Below are 15,921 nucleotides of genomic sequence, written 5' to 3' on the forward strand. Positions count from 1 at the left end.
TCTGGGGGGAAGCTATTCTCACAGCTACCTATTTGATTAACCGTATGCCATCTAGAGTGCTTACCTTTCAATCCCCATGTCAACTTTTCTTAAAACAATTTCCTCACACCCGTGCCGCCTCTTCTGATTTACCACTCAAAGTATTTGGTTGCACAGCATTCATTCATGTGTATCCTCAAAATCGTAGCAAATTTGCTCCTCGAGCAAATAAGTGCATTTTCCTAGGGTATTCTCCAACCCAAAAAGGGTACAAATGCTATTCTCCAACCAACAAAAGATTTTACACCACCATGGACGTCTCTTTCTTTGAACATGTCTTCTTCTATCCCAAATTTCATGTTCAGGGGGAGAGCATGAATGAACATCAAGTTTGGGAGTCTCGTCTTGAGGGTGTATCTTCTTTTCACTCAGAGTCACCAAATCCTTCCCAATTCGCACCCACTGAGTTGTCCACACCCATGCTGTCATCAGTCCAGCCAGCCCAGCACACAAATGTTCCTTCTCCCGTGACCATCCAGTCTCCCACGCCTATTCAACCTATAGCCCCACAACTTGCTAATGAGAACTTACAAGTTTACATCAGGAGGAGGAAAAGACAGGAATTAGAGCACGGATCACAGTCAACATGTGGCCAATATATTGACTCCAATTCAAGTCTTCCTGAAGAGAACATAGGTGAGGATAGGGCTGGAGAGGTGTTAATTCCCAGCATTGATGATTCTACTCTGCCGATTGCATTGAGGAAGGGTGTTAGGAGATGTACAGATCATCCAATTGGGAATTATGTTACGTATGAAGGGCTATCACCATCTTACAGAGCATTTGCTACTTCTCTTGATGATACTCAGGTTCCCAACACAATACAAGAGGCATTAAAAATTTCAGAATGGAAGAAGGCAGTACAAGATGAGATTGATGCACTTGAGAAGAATGGGACGTGGACTATCACAGATTTGCCGGTTGGGAAGAGGCCTGTGGGGTGCAAGTGGATTTTCACCATAAAATACAAAGCAGATGGATCAGTCGAGAGATTCAAGGCTCGTTTGGTAGCTAGAGGGTTTACACAATCCTATGGGATAGACTATCAGGAGACTTTTGCTCCTGTTGCAAAACTGAACACTATCAGGATTCTTCTCTCATTGGCTGTCAATCAAGATTGGTGCTTGCAACAACTGGACATAAAAAATGCGTTTCTAAATGGTGACCTAGAAGAGGAAGTCTACATGGAAATTCCACCTGGTTTCGAAGAAAGTATGGCAAAGAATCAGGTTTGCAAACTCCAAAAATCCTTGTACGGCCTTAAACAATCTCCCCGAGCCTGGTTTGATAGATTCACAAAAGCAGTCCTGAAGCTGGGCTACAAACAAGGTCAGGCTGATCATACTCTATTTGTCAAGAAGTCTCATGCCGGGAAAATGGCCATATTGATAGTCTATGTCGATGATATTATTCTATCTGGGAATGATATGGAGGAATTACAGAATTTGACGAAGTATTTGTCAGAAGAGTTTGAAGTTAAAGACCTTGGAAATTTGAAATATTTCCTTGGTATGGTAGTGGCTAGATCAAGGAAGGGAATTGTAGTCTCTCAAAGAAAATACATACTCGATCTTCTTAAGGAGACCGGTATGCTTGGATGCAAACCAAGTGATACTCCTATGGATAGTCAGAAGAAACTTGGTATCGAGAAAGAAAGTACACCGGTAGACAGGGGGAGATATCAGCGGCTTGTCGGGCGTTTGATTTATCTCTCACATACTCGGCCAGATATTGGCTTTGCAGTGAGTGTTGTAAGTCAATTCATGCACAGCCCCACTGAGGAACACATGGAAGCTGTCTACAGGATTCTTAGATATTTAAAAATGACACCAGGGAAAGGTTTATTCTTCAAAAAGACAGAGAACCGTGACACTGAAGTATACTCAGATGCGGATTGGGCAGGAAACATCATTGACAGGCGGTCCACTTCTGGATATTGTTCTTTTGTCTGGGGAAATCTTGTTACCTGGAGGAGTAAGAAGCAATCAGTTGTAGCTAGAAGTAGTGCAGAAGCTGAGTACAGAGCTCTTGCACAGGGAATCTGTGAAGGGATTTGGATAAAAAGGGTTCTTAGTGAACTGGGACAAACGAGTTCATCTCCAATTCTGATGATGTGTGATAATCAGGCAGCTATAAGCATAGCAAAGAACCCCGTGCATCATGACAGGACCAAGCATGTTGAGATTGACAGACACTTCATCACAGAGAAGGTGACTAATGAGACGGTTAAATTGAACTATGTTCCTACCAAGCACCAAACCGCAGACATCCTCACCAAAGCTTTACCTAGGCCTAACTTCGAAGACTTAACTTGTAAGCTGGGATTATATGATATATATTCTCCAGCTTGAGGGGGAGTGTTGAAATAATGCCAAAGTTAGGATTTTAATTTAGGAAAGTATTTTAGGAATAAAAAAGGAGAGATCATTTAGGATATTTCCTTATGATTCAGTTTCCTAATTTTAGGAGAGAATTAAGCTAGATTGATTTTTTCTTATTCAGTCATTTGTGTATATATATGTGTATGGTGTGTACCGAATACAATCAATAAAGGAGTTCAGAAATTCTTCAGTCTCCAATTGATTTCAACATAGTTTCAATATCCTCACAAGGTTGAGAGTTCATGCAACATAGTAACTTAGTGAATCATGACAACCCGATAGTCTTACGTCATGATTCACCGCAAATCCTGTCTAATATGTAATCATAACACTAACGCACTCACTATGAGAAACTCATCGCGATGGCCTAGGAAACTCATTCCTCCAATTAGGAGGTAGTGTACTGCAGTCTCTACTAGATTGTCTAAATCCATGAACTAATTGTGGTCATCTTGTAAGGAACCTATGACTTATATCTTTTGTACAACTCTTAATGCATCCAAGTCATGATGGGTCTAAAATGCTCAAGTCAATATCAATGCATACAATGAACAGATAAAGTTGTAGCTCAAGTTTAACTCTGTTACATCATGTCTTGCTTTTAAAGCTCAATCCCAATAGAATCTCTTTTGCTTGTGTTATTATGAGAACTTGTCTATCAGTTACTGTCATTTTGGGTTCAATTGTGTTGACCAAACTCTTGTGTGTGTGTGTGTGTGTGTGTATCATGTTGGACCATCTTTTAACATCTCTTATCACCAGATTTTGGTATGATGGGTGAATTTGAACCAGAACTCCGAGATGGATTTATTGAAGCCTGTCTCCATCTTGTAAACCGTGATTATGATGCATTGGCTAAGGACTTCGTCACTCTTGGGTATAATAATTATCTTCCCCTTAAATTGCTGAAGAGATAATTCTCATTGATGAGGATATTTATAAGGCTGGTTTGCCGATAAACTCTGCAGGCTTCTTCCGCCAACTGCAGACAAGGATGCTGTAACAGATGCATTAACTGGTTCCACCCCACCCTCCTCTCTTTTCCTTTTTTCTATCTACATGAACCTAGGGGTTCTGGTTGTTTCAGTTTGTAGTCTTTTTACTTCTATCTCCAGAGCAGCTATCTATTAATTGGTTCAATGGGCATCATTTGTTTGTAGGTGTCTTTCAAATGGCTGTTGCCAAAGGATTTCGCAATATAAGTTTTGGAGATCTTTTAGGGAACTTAGGAAGCACCATGTAAGGTGTTCTGATATCCTTTATATCTGTTTGCAGATTACATATTTATATCAATAGTAATTGATGTGCTACAGGAGATGATTTTTACTTTGGTTAAGTCAAATAAACAATTAAGGATGAACAAGGTTGATTATTCTAAGAATTTAAATGGTAGTGGTTCATTTTCATTTTTTTGTTCCTTGTAACACAATACCATGCCCTGAATTGAATTCAACATCATCTTTTTTTCTTTCTTTGTTAAAGGAAAAAAACAAAGAGAGGATGTTAATTTATATATTTAAAAAAAATAAAGAAAGAAAGAAGAAAGAAAGAGATTACTAGAGGGTGCAACAACAAGAGATCTAATCAATTTTAAGGAAAATAAAGCAAAAACAAAGAGAACAAACGAAACAAAAGAAAGAAACCAAGAACAAACCTCCACACCACCAGCATAAATAAAATAAAATAAAAAGGCAGTTCATTTTTTCTAAAACATTATTTTGTAAGTTAGAATTATTATGGGTAGTAAAGAATTAACATTTGAATGTCATTCAAAAAGAAAAAGGAATGAACATAGGTGTTCAATTTCTCAAGTCTAGTGTTTTAAATTCTTAGAAAGAGTTTTCAATGTTGTTCTCATATGAGTTCATGTATTATTTTCTTTATTTTCAGGTACAAGTTTAAATTCCGGATACCTTCATATTTTTCTCTTGTTATTCGAAGGTACTCATTCTTTTGAAGGAGATCCTGTGAACCTCTCCACTGTTGCATGTGTTGTTATTACTTTTTTTGAAAGATTAAGATGGTTACTTGGGTTTATAAGAATTGTTGAATAACTGGCTGTATATTAGAAATGTTGAATAATTTAATCTGCCTTGTTGCTTCTTGTGATTACTCTAATGGCATGGAATGGGCATCCACTAATTATTTATAATGATAGATGTATAGAAGGCCAAACAGGTTAATCCAGTGCCTTGATTTTGCAATTGATTTAAATTAGCATAACTTTTTATCTGAGAGGAGTTACAGGTTCTTAATGTATTGACCAGATGTTCTAGAGGTAGTTTTGAGTTGCTTCGCTGTTCAAGGATGCAATTTTGGCTCTGAGAATAGTAAAACAGTTTTATCGGGCAGTTCTGTGAAGGTTCTTTTCCTTTTTAGAAATTTTTAGCTTTTAGCAAGCTTGTTTGTTCTTTTGCTTTCTGGATTAATTTTTGGAATTAAGTAATTTTGAGTTAGCTTTGGTGGTTCTAGCAATTCTGGGACTTTTCTACTTTCAGAAATTTTTCTAGGGGTTTCCTGTCTAAGGAGTCCATGCTTATAATGGGGTTGTAGTAGAGAAATTATTATTAGAGTTTCTTTGCCTGGAGTACTTTTAGCAAGCTTGTTTGTTCTTTTGCTTTCTAGATTAATTTTTGGAATTAAGTAATTTTGAGTTAGCTTTGGTGGTTCTAGCAATTCTGGGACTTTTTCTACTTTTCAGAAATTTTTCTAGGGGTTTCCTGTTCTAAGGAGTCCATGCTTATAATGGGGTTGTAGTAGACAAATTATTATTAGTGTTTCTTTGCCTGGAGTTTTCTTCTACTTTTTCTATTTAGATGTAAGATCCACTATCAATCCAAGGGTTCGCTAGTGGACTTCCAGGTCTTTTGCTAGAGAGGTTGGTGGTTTTTTTCTCATGTTACATCATATAACGTGCTTCTTTGTGACTACAAATTCTTTTCCGCTATCTCTCAGCCTTGCTGTTTTGGAGGGAATTGCAATCGGTTTTAACCGAGATTACAAAGTTTTAGGTAGTACATACCCATGGATTGCTAGAAAAGTTCTAACTGACAGCTCACCCAAACTGAAGTCTTCTTTGCAGGCTCTTCTTTATAAGGTAAATCTATGAAAACTTTCTTTTCCTTCAAGTATGTCAGTTTTGCCCTGTACATGTATTAACCTGATTGTTCTCTCTACACAAACAATGTTTATATAGAACCACTATCCCTGATTCTAGAATGTGTCTTGTTAGGAAGGCGTGTTCAGAATTGATCGTCTAGAGTCTTTGCTATCAGAGGTAAGATTTTCTTCTCTTTCTTTTTATTTTCTTCTATTATTTATTCTCATGTTTATGTTCAAATTGAGTTGTTCATGCTTCAAACATATACCCTCATTGCTTCCTTTATTTCTCAAATCTATACCACTAATCAATTGTGATAATTTGATGCATGACATAGTTCTTGTTTGTCTTAACTCACATCTGTGTTCCCAACCTAAGGATGGATGACTACCAACCTGGTTTGCACATCCTTTCTGCATGGAGCATCCTTTTCATGGTAGGCATGGATCTAAATCCTTGATAATGGGGGTGAGCATATTGGATGTCTAATTTTACACACATACCATATGTTCAGTTTGTAACATGTAGGCATCATGGTGATCTAGCTAACAAATGTTTTTTTTATCAGAAACAACAATTCATTGATAGGGAATTGAAAGAACATGTGAAGGATAAGGAATCCTTTCCCCTAGATACAATACTCTAGGCAACCAAAGCAAGTGGATAAATCCCCTGAAGTACAAAACAAGGCCTATACCTTAATATATCGGCCAAAAGCAATATACACGAAAAAGCTACTCTACTCTTTATAGATTGAAGCTTTGCTCAAAGCTCAACTATTTTTACTCTTATGATTCACACATAGAATCCTAATTGAGCTTAATTACATTGAGAGGAGTCCCCTTGAAAGCTACAATTGTTGAGGCCCAAAAAGAAAAATAAAGATAAATTAGGTCTCATATGGCTTCTGTAGTTCTTTACATATCCTAGAAAATCCTTACATGTTTTTCCTTCCATGCTATCTGTGGAAATTCAAAAAGTACAGTTGTGCATACAACTGTACCGCTAGCTATACCGCATACAGTTGTTTCCTACTCTAATTTTATTTCCTGATTTTTTGAGATACTCACTCCTAAAATCAAGGATTAGATTTCTTTTTTTAAGGTAGATGACCTCAGTCATTCATGTATAAACATTGATGCAATAATCAATTTGAATAGTGTGAGAAAAATAATAGTTCTTTTTTCTTCTTCCTCAAATTTCTTCATGGTATCAGAGATAATTCTGAACCATTCAATCCGTCCATGACCAAATATGGAATGGCCACTAAGAAAGACTCCTCAACCTCAAAAGTGCGTTGAGAAGAAAGTAGAAAGAAAGTCATGTTGGGGGCACAAACCAACCAACCTATCACCGAGTGTTCAGCCCTAGCGGCTCGAGGTCCTCCCAATCCTTCTAACAACAATCAACCAAGAAAAATAAGACCTTGGTGTGATCACTGCCAAAAACCAGGTCATACCAAGGACACGTGCTGGAAAATCCATGGGAAACCAGCGAATTGGAAGTCGTCATGTCCTCAAAATGATAAAGAAAGTCTAGGACACCATGTCACTGTTGAGGACAACCCAGTACCACCTAATTCCAATCTGTTCAACAAAGAGCAATTGGAACTATTACAAAAAATATTTAACCAACCCCAAAAGTGGCAAATTCCTTCAATTCTATCATCGGATCCAGATCCTTAGCTCAAAAAGGTAATTTTCTTGTTGCCCTAAAAGTAAAAAAGAAAATTTAAGTCATTGGTTGTTTTGACTCAGGAGCTTTTGATCACATGACTAGAGATGCCACAATTTTTCAAAATTATACGCTTTATTATGGGAATTATACTTTTCATATAGCTGATGGTTCTCTCTCAAAGGTGGCTCGTACAGGTTCTATTGTCGTCTCTAAGGACCTAACTCTTGACTTTGTTCTTTTGGTTCCAAACTTGGATTGTAGTTTTTTTCCATTAGTAAACTCACTCAAGAAAAGAACTATGTTACTAAAATTTTCCCAAACCATTGTTTTTTCAAGATTTGAATTCGAGGAAGACGATTGGCAATGCTAAGGTGTATTCAAGACGCTATATTTTCAAAGTGACTAATTATATTGAAAGACAATCTCAACTGATAGTTGGTGAAAAAAGGTCTGTCTTTAGTTCTAATAAAGATAATGATGTTATGTTATGACATTATTATTTACGACATCCTAGTTTCTTGTATTTCAAAAAACTCTTTCCATCATTATTCACTAAAAGTCCATATAGTTTTCAATGTGAAATTTATCAATTATGTAAGCATGTTCACAAGCCTTATCCAATTCAACCATACAAACCATATCACCCTTTTTCCACGATATATAGTGATGTTTGGGGATCATCTAAGATAAAAAAAAATAACTGGGACTAGATGGTTTGTGTCCTTTGTAGATAATCATACTAGCATTTCTTGGATATTCTTGATGAAAGAAAAATCCAAAGTAGGACAAATTTTCGAAAATTTTTATAACATGATCCAAATCCAGTTTTATGCCAAAATTCTAGCGTTAAAAACTAAAAATGCAAGATATTATTTAAAAGAAGGTATAGTTCATCAAAGTTTTTGCATTAATACTCAACAAAATGGGATAGCTAAGAGAAAGAATAGACACTTGTTAGAAGTTGCAAGGGCACTTATGCTCTCCTCCCATGTTCCAAAAATTTTTGGGGAGAAGCTATACTTACTACAGCCTATTTCATCAATAGAATATTTACCCATGTCCTGAGTTTTTAAACACTGTGCAAAGTCTTTCTCAAATCATACCCTAGGACTCGGCTCATTTCCTCTATTCGCTCAGCCTTTGTTCATATTCCCCAACAACATTGAAGTAAGCTTGATCCTAGGGCCACTAAGTGTATTTTTCTAAGATACTCTCCAAACCAGAAAGGTTATAAGTGTTACTCTCCCATCACAAAAAGGTTCTACACCTCCATAGATGTGACATTCTTTGAAAATCAGTCCTATTACTCCAAAATCGATATTCAAGGGGAGATTAGAATTCAAGAATACTAGTTTTGGGAAACAAAAACTATGACCAAACCTCAAACACTTGAGTCTATTATTGTTCACAACTCTAACCCTATCTTTCCTACTCTAAGTGTCCCACTCCAAACTATTGAATTTGTAGGCACTGAGCCAAATACTCCTTTTCACCCAAATCAATCTCAAACTGTCAATAGCAATGAGTTCATTGTCTACTCAAGGAAAAAGAAGAAGTCTCAAGGAGATATAGAACAACAAATACATCTCGGACTAGTACATGAAAGCGAACCGAATTCAGTCCTAGAAGAGGCACACTGAGGTAACATTGATTCTAATCTTAATGAGTCAAAAGATGATGAGCTCAATTTGCTAATTGTCAAAACGAAAGGAGTAAGATCTTGCACAAATCATCTAATTTTTAACTTTATCTCCTATAAAATTTTGTCACCAGGTTATCGGGCTTTTGTTACCAGTTTTACGGATATTGAAATTCCCAACAATATCTAGGAAGCCCTACAAATGCCTAAATGGAAGGCAACCATCAAGGAAGAGACCTGAGCTCTTGAAAAGGATGGGACATGGGAGCTTGTTGAACTTTCAAAATGAAAGAATCCGTTCGGGAGTAATTGGATCTTCACAATCAAGTACAAAGTAGATGGGAGTGTTGACATGTACAAAGCTCGGCTAGTTGATAAGAGATTTACACAGTCCTATGGAATTGACTAATGAGAAACCTTTGCTCCAATTGCCAAATTAAACACAATTCATATTCTGTTGTTGTTAGCTGTTAACTAAGATTAACCTCTTCATTAACTGGACATCAAGAATGTCTTCCTCAATGGTGACTTAGAAGAAAAAGTGTACATGGAAATTCCTTCAGGTCTTGAGATTGAAACAAACATTGGCATAGTTTGTAGACTAAAAAAATCTTTATATGGTCTCAAGCAATCTCCGAACTTGGTTTGATCGTTTCACCAAAGCTATAAAGAGGTTTGGTTACTCCCTGTGTCAATCTGACCACACACTATTTGTAAAGCACAGTACTAAAGGAAGAATTGTCATTATCACTGTTTATGTGGATGACATAATCCTAACTGGAGATCATGTAGAAAAAATAGGCAAGCTCAAGAGTTTTCTTTCCCATGAGTTCAAAATTAAAGACTTGGGAAATCTTAAATATTTTCTTATGATGGAAATTGTTAGATCAAAAATGGGTATTGTAGTCTCCCAACATAAGTATATCCTAGATTTGCTAAAGGAAACTAGGATGCTTGGTTGTAAACCTGCAAACACACTTATGGACTACACTACTAAACTAGGAATGGTCAAAGGAAGTGCTCTAGTGGATAAAGGGAGATATCAAAGACTTGTGGAGAAACTCGTCTATCTCTCTCATACAAGACTAGACATTACTTTTTCGGTCAACATAATTAGTCAATTCATGAACAATCCAGTTAAGGAACATATGAAAATGGTATATCATATTCTAAGATATCTCAAAATAACTCCAAGAAAGGGAGTTTATTTCAAAAGAACACAGAAGAGAAATATTGAAATTTTTTCAAATGCAAACTGGGTTAGCTCCATAATTGACTGAAGATCAACCTCAAGATACTACACCTATGTTTGGGGGAATTTGGTTACTTGGTGAAGCAAGAAACAATTTGTTGTAGCTCGGAGTAATGCAGAAGCAGGATCTAGAGCTATTACACATGAAATTTGTGAAGGAATGTGGTTAAAGAGACTCTTAAACAAACTGAAAATTCTAGTAGAAGATTCCATGAAGATGTTCTATGACAATCAAGCTGCCATAAGTATCACTAGGAACCTGGTTCATCATAATTGGACAAAGAATGTGGAGATAAATCGTCATTTTATTAAGGAGAAGATGGAAGAAGGGATGATTTCATTGGTTTACACTCCAACAACTCTCTAGACAACAAGCATTCTTACAACCAACTTTGAAGACTTGAGATCCAAGCTTGGAATGATCAACATTTACAACCCAGCTTAAGGGGGAGAGTGGAAATTCGGTAAGTACAACTGTGCATACAGTTGTACCGCCTAGCTGTACTACCAACTATACCACATACAATGGTTTCCTATTCTAATTTTATTTCATGATTTTTTGAGATACTTTCTCCTAAAATCAAATATTAGATTTCTTTTTTTAAGGAAAATGACCTTAGTCATTCATGTATAAATATCGATACAATTATTAATTTAAATAGTGTGAGAAAAATAAAAGAAGTTTTTTTTTTCCTTCTTCCTCAAATTTTTTTACTATGCAAATTAGGGTGAAACAAGCACTTTGCTAAAAACTTTTACAGGATAGTAGTCGTCATGTCATCTATGCTCCTAAGAGAAACCCAATCGAGACTAGCTAGTTTGAAGAGTCTGCTCCAAAGCCACAAAGTCATAGCGCAATGTAAGAACAGATGGTCAATCGATCCTCACTCTCCATACACATTGTGCAATGGTCAAGACTAAGAGTTTTGTACAATCTTCTCACCTATAGCAAGTTATTAGTATTCACCTTCTTGTTGGCCATTAGCCATGCAAAGGCCATAGTCTTGGATGGGGTTGTAGATTTTCAAATGAATTTTGCTAAAGGGAAATGGGCAAGATTTGAAAGGTTGGACAAGGTTAAAAAGAAAGATTTTACTGAAAATAGGCCTTGATCTATCTAACATATAGCACCACTTGTCTTAGGATTTGGTGTCATGCAACCACAATGGTTTTCTACTAGCAAGAGACTAGGTGGTTTTTTTTCACCTTTGGATGAATATGCCATGTGGCCCCTTCATACTTTCTCACATGCTCACTAAAATTCTTTCCAAGCTGCAAAGAGGCCTATTTTCAAATAGATACCTAAGTTGGATATTCATGAAATATAGATGTTGATGGAATGTAAATGACCACCTGTGACAGATGACTAATAGGTTCTCCTACTTCACTTCTTGGTGGAACCAATGCTATTTGGGCCTAAAGGAAGTGATTGCTTCATTTTTTTTTCCAGAAAAAGCTTCATATTCTTCTAAGATAATGAACATATAATAATCTTCTATACTCTCTTGAAGTTAACCTATTTAACATTACATTCTTATGCTAATAGATCTTTGCAAGTTGGGATTAGAGACCATGGAGTCCTATGTAGACTTAGTACCCTTTAGTGATGAGACTAGCCTCTCCCCACTAATTAATTTGGAATTTTTTTGAGAATCTTGGTTTGATTATTAGAGTTAGACGCTCACCAAACCAAAATTGACATGCATTAAAGCTCATTGGGTGCAGGACACTCATGTTACTAGAAGCTTCCATGTTGGTAATTGACATTGGAGTTAACTTTTTACAGTATCATAGGAGGCTCCATTTCCTACAACAGATAAAACTTGTTAGAGGGCATGATATATGTTGTGAGCCCAAATACTTAAGCTTAAGCTTTTAGGAAAATTGGTAGTTCAACAAAACTAAAAGACATGCTCTCCTAGATCCTCTGGATTCTTTTTGAGTTTTTGATACAAGAACATTACTTGACTCTCCAACCCACTCTTGTCTACCCTCAAATTTAGACACCTCATCATCCCACATGGCTGACCTCCTCCAGATAAATATACTACATAAACATTGATGGTCTTGGTTTTCAAGCATATGAAGATGAAGAGGAAACAAATAGGTAAAAAGGAACTGGTTATTTGCAGAACCTGGATTGACTATTGATCTGGAAAGGACTCTGGGTTAGTTCATTCTTGTTCTATGCCATTTGATAATATTATGCTTAAAATAAAATTTAGTTACTGATATGAATAAGGTTCAATCTGGTTCAAGTTGAATCACCCAGGCTGTCTTTTTTACTGAACCAACCAGGTTTCCGGATCAATTCAGCAAATAGGTGTAATCCAGTTAGCTAAGGTAGGATTACTCGTTCAAATTAAACCAACTGGTTGGTCTGGGTTTTAAAATAATGGTGATAGTTACTTGCTCCAATAGTGAAATGCTTCCTGTCTTTCTACATCTGCAAGCTGGCCCACTTAATTGGTGCTTAGCACCATCTAAAGGGATTGCATCAGCCACTATCTTAATCTTGTGTGTGTTTACTATAAGTGACAAAGTATTGTCAAAGTTTTGAGTCTCCATATTTCTTTTCTAATTTTTATTTTGTAATTTTTTATTTCATCCAGATAATTTTGTTAATTCAGAAACTCAAATGCTTTTGTGACAGTCTCTTCGTGCCAGAACAGAGAGGGCCTTGGTTACAAAACAGATGGAAGGCACTGATTCCCGGTTGGTTGTTAAACAGATTCTTTCTTTTACATTAACTGAAAAGGTAACTATCATGTTTTCTCTTTCATAATTTTTTGTGAACTTGCTAGGTCATCAGAATAAAGTCAAATTGTGAACTTTCTATTTTGTTTTTATTCTGAAACTTTGGCAGGGGACATTTGTGAGAGAAATGCTTCTTGAAGAATTTGCTAAGGTATGGTTTTTGAAACAATCAATTTCTATGTGGCATGGACATAAACATAGACATGACACTATATACTAACACCATGAATTTTGAAAAAGTAGGACAAATGGGTGGATGCTATACTATATAGCATATCTTTTTAAAGTTTATGTAATTATATTGTGTGACATTTATATCTTGATTAATTCTGTTGAATTCTAATGTCCAAAGTAGCATAATTTAGAATGTGAAGATGAACAAATTTAACACATGCTATATTTTGCGAATTTTTTCTTTTTTTTCTTTTTTCTTTATAATGTTATGCATGTTGGATGTTTAATGTTTATTGCCCATGTATATGGTGTTAAAATTTATTTTAAAATTCTGAAACATAAGTGTTAGGAGTGAATCCTTATTTATGAGAGAAATAACATACAATAAATAGAAATGACAACACATAGGATTTATAATGATTTACTCTCAATGTTTGAGTTACGTTCATTTTACTGCTGTAAATTTTCCACTATAATAATAAAAATAATAATAATTAATTATTATAGGGTGATCTCATGCATTACAATAATCACCTCTCTTTTGTTCTCCCTCAAAATCAGCCGCCTTAATAATTCCTTATATAATGCAAAAATGGGAGAAGCTAATACACAGTGTAGAATACCTAAAATAGCCCTTCAAATATTCATTAATATTCTTCATATGTTACTGGTTGAACTCCTCTTAGAAACTTTGTTAGCATAGCAACTCCTTACTATCTTCTATCATAGAAATATAGTCCACCTCAATAGTAGAGAGAACAACAATATTTTGCAATTTTGAGACCCAACTGATTGTTCTACCTCCAACCATGTTTACATATCAAGCAGTGTTGTTCTTATTGTCACTATCACTAGCCATATCAACATCAGCATAGACTTACAGACCGAAGTTTGATTTCCTGAAATATAAGGTTGGATCTATGATACCTTGTAAATACTTGAGAATCCTTTTTACTGCTTCCCAATGTTGTTTTCTCAAATTGCTCATATCTTTACTTGCAACTCCCACTACATGTGCTATATCGAGCCTGATACACATCATAGCATACACAAGACTACTAATAGCAAAAACATAAGGTACCTTGGTCATATAAGCCCGCTCCTGCTTTGTCAAGGGTAACTGCTCTTTGAATAGTTTAAAATGACTAGTCAAAGGAGTGGTCATGAGCTTTGCTCCATCCATATTGAATCTACTAAGCACTTTATTCACATATTCTTCTTGTGATAGTTTTGAGAAGTCGTGCACCCTATCCCTAGTAATCCTCATCCCAAGGATTTGTTTTGCGAGCTCTAGGTCCTTCACTCCAAACTCCTTTGACAACTCCATTTTTAGCATATCAATTTCCTATATGCAAGTCTCTGTAATCAGCATGTCATCAACATATAACAATAGGATAATGTAGAAGTTATATCATTTCTTAGCATAGTAACAATGATTTGACCGGCACCTTAAGAACCTGTTATTACTCATGAACCTAATACCATTGTCTTAGAGCCTATTTTAGACCATATAAACTATTTTGAAGTTTGCACACCTTCTCTCCTTACCTTGTTCTTCAAAACTTTCCTTGTGGTTGGTTTATATAAATTTCCTCCTTTAAGTTACCATGAAGGAAGGTTGTTTTTACCACTTAAAGAATATTTCAGTATAATCAATGTCTTCCTTCTATTGAAACCATTCTACAACCAATGTTACTTTATGTTGCTTATTGTTATCATGTTCTTTCACGGTAAACCCATTTGTTATTCAATGCCTTATTGCATTTCCATAGCTTAGCCAAGTGTCATGTCTAATTTGATAATAAAGAGTCCATCTCATCCCTCATAGCTAGCCCCCACTTGACTGATTCATAAGCCTGTATGGCTTCCTGATGCAATCATTAATAGGCAATTTATGACAAGTTTGAAAATATCAAAAGTTTGCATGGGAAAAGTTTGTTATTAAATTAGAAGTCAAAAGGTCAGTTTTTGGTTATTAAAGGCTACTAATTGTGTCTTGGAAACCTTCAGAAAGTAGTTGAGGATTATCATTATAAAAGAGAAGAGCTTGCTTATTGTAAGGACTTTTAATGATTATCCAGAAAAAATACAAGTGATTAACCAGAACTTTCTGGTTTCAACTTATGCAAAGGGTTTTTCCTAGATTTTTCCTTAAGAAATCTTGGCCTCAACAGTGTTTGGAGTAACTTGGTTGTAATCTACTTTGATAGTAGCTATAATAGCTTTTGAGTTTTCATCACTTCCTCATAAATTTATGATTCATCTCTATCAGTTAACAAAATGAAGAATAATGAAGGGAAGTCTCTTTGTGGTTGTCTGATGTTTTTGGAAGATCTCCCAAGTTTAGTCACGGTAGTATGTGTGGTGTGTGAGTTCACCTCTCAGGTCATGTTTTCTTAATATTCTTAATCACTATTCTATAACTCATTTATTAGGAAATATTTCAACTAAACTATTTCTAGATTTTTAACTTTACATCATGTGCGTTTAGATTTTATGTCAAACCTTTCCTTGCATATCATTCATTCATTGAAAATAACATCTCTAATCCTGGTAACTTACGATTTTGGTCATCCCAAAAGCGATAACCAAACTCGCTATCACTATTGTCAATAAAAAACACTTTTTAGATTTTGGATCAAGTTTACTACTATGGGTCCTTTCTTGATCAAATGGGTTGTAGTGCTAACTGCTTTAGCCTAGAATATCTTCGGCAACTTTACATGCAATCTCATGCTCCTAGCATACTCATTTAGGGTGTTCATCCTTACTGTCACACCATTCTATTGAGGTTTTCTTAGAATGGTTTTTCCTAATCTTAATCTCGTTATCAGCACAATACTACTTGAATTCTTCATCAATGTATTCTTCCCCATTATCAAATAGTAATCACTTCACATGA

The 15,921-nt window shown here is 35.7% G+C and overlaps 1 protein-coding gene across 4 annotated transcripts in view; it reads left to right on the forward strand.

Annotated features, from left to right (window-relative positions):
- The window catches only part of LOC100242645 (uncharacterized aarF domain-containing protein kinase At1g71810, chloroplastic), a 69,703-nt gene that overhangs the window by 34,632 nt on the left and 19,150 nt on the right, over nucleotides 1–15,921 (forward strand). For 3 of the 4 annotated variants that reach the window (XR_002029272.2, XR_009464892.1, XM_010647500.3), the window contains exons 11-19: nucleotides 3,183–3,297; nucleotides 3,389–3,438; nucleotides 3,581–3,659; nucleotides 4,311–4,361; nucleotides 5,376–5,517; nucleotides 5,653–5,697; nucleotides 12,387–12,431; nucleotides 12,742–12,846; nucleotides 12,955–12,996. Coding sequence is in view for 2 of the 4 variants with exons in the window: in XM_010647500.3 (XP_010645802.1) it covers nucleotides 3,183–3,297; nucleotides 3,389–3,438; nucleotides 3,581–3,659; nucleotides 4,311–4,361; nucleotides 5,376–5,517; nucleotides 5,653–5,697; nucleotides 12,387–12,431; nucleotides 12,742–12,846; nucleotides 12,955–12,996 (674 nt within the window). In the remaining 2 variants the exon portion in view is untranslated. The remainder of the gene's footprint in view (nucleotides 1–3,182; nucleotides 3,298–3,388; nucleotides 3,439–3,580; nucleotides 3,660–4,310; nucleotides 4,362–5,375; nucleotides 5,518–5,652; nucleotides 5,698–12,386; nucleotides 12,432–12,741; nucleotides 12,847–12,954; nucleotides 12,997–15,921) is intronic. The other variant, XM_010647501.3, reaches the window with a different exon arrangement.

Source organism: Vitis vinifera, chromosome 18, assembly GCF_030704535.1.
Source record: "Vitis vinifera cultivar Pinot Noir 40024 chromosome 18, ASM3070453v1".
NCBI lineage: Eukaryota > Viridiplantae > Streptophyta > Magnoliopsida > Vitales > Vitaceae > Vitis > Vitis vinifera.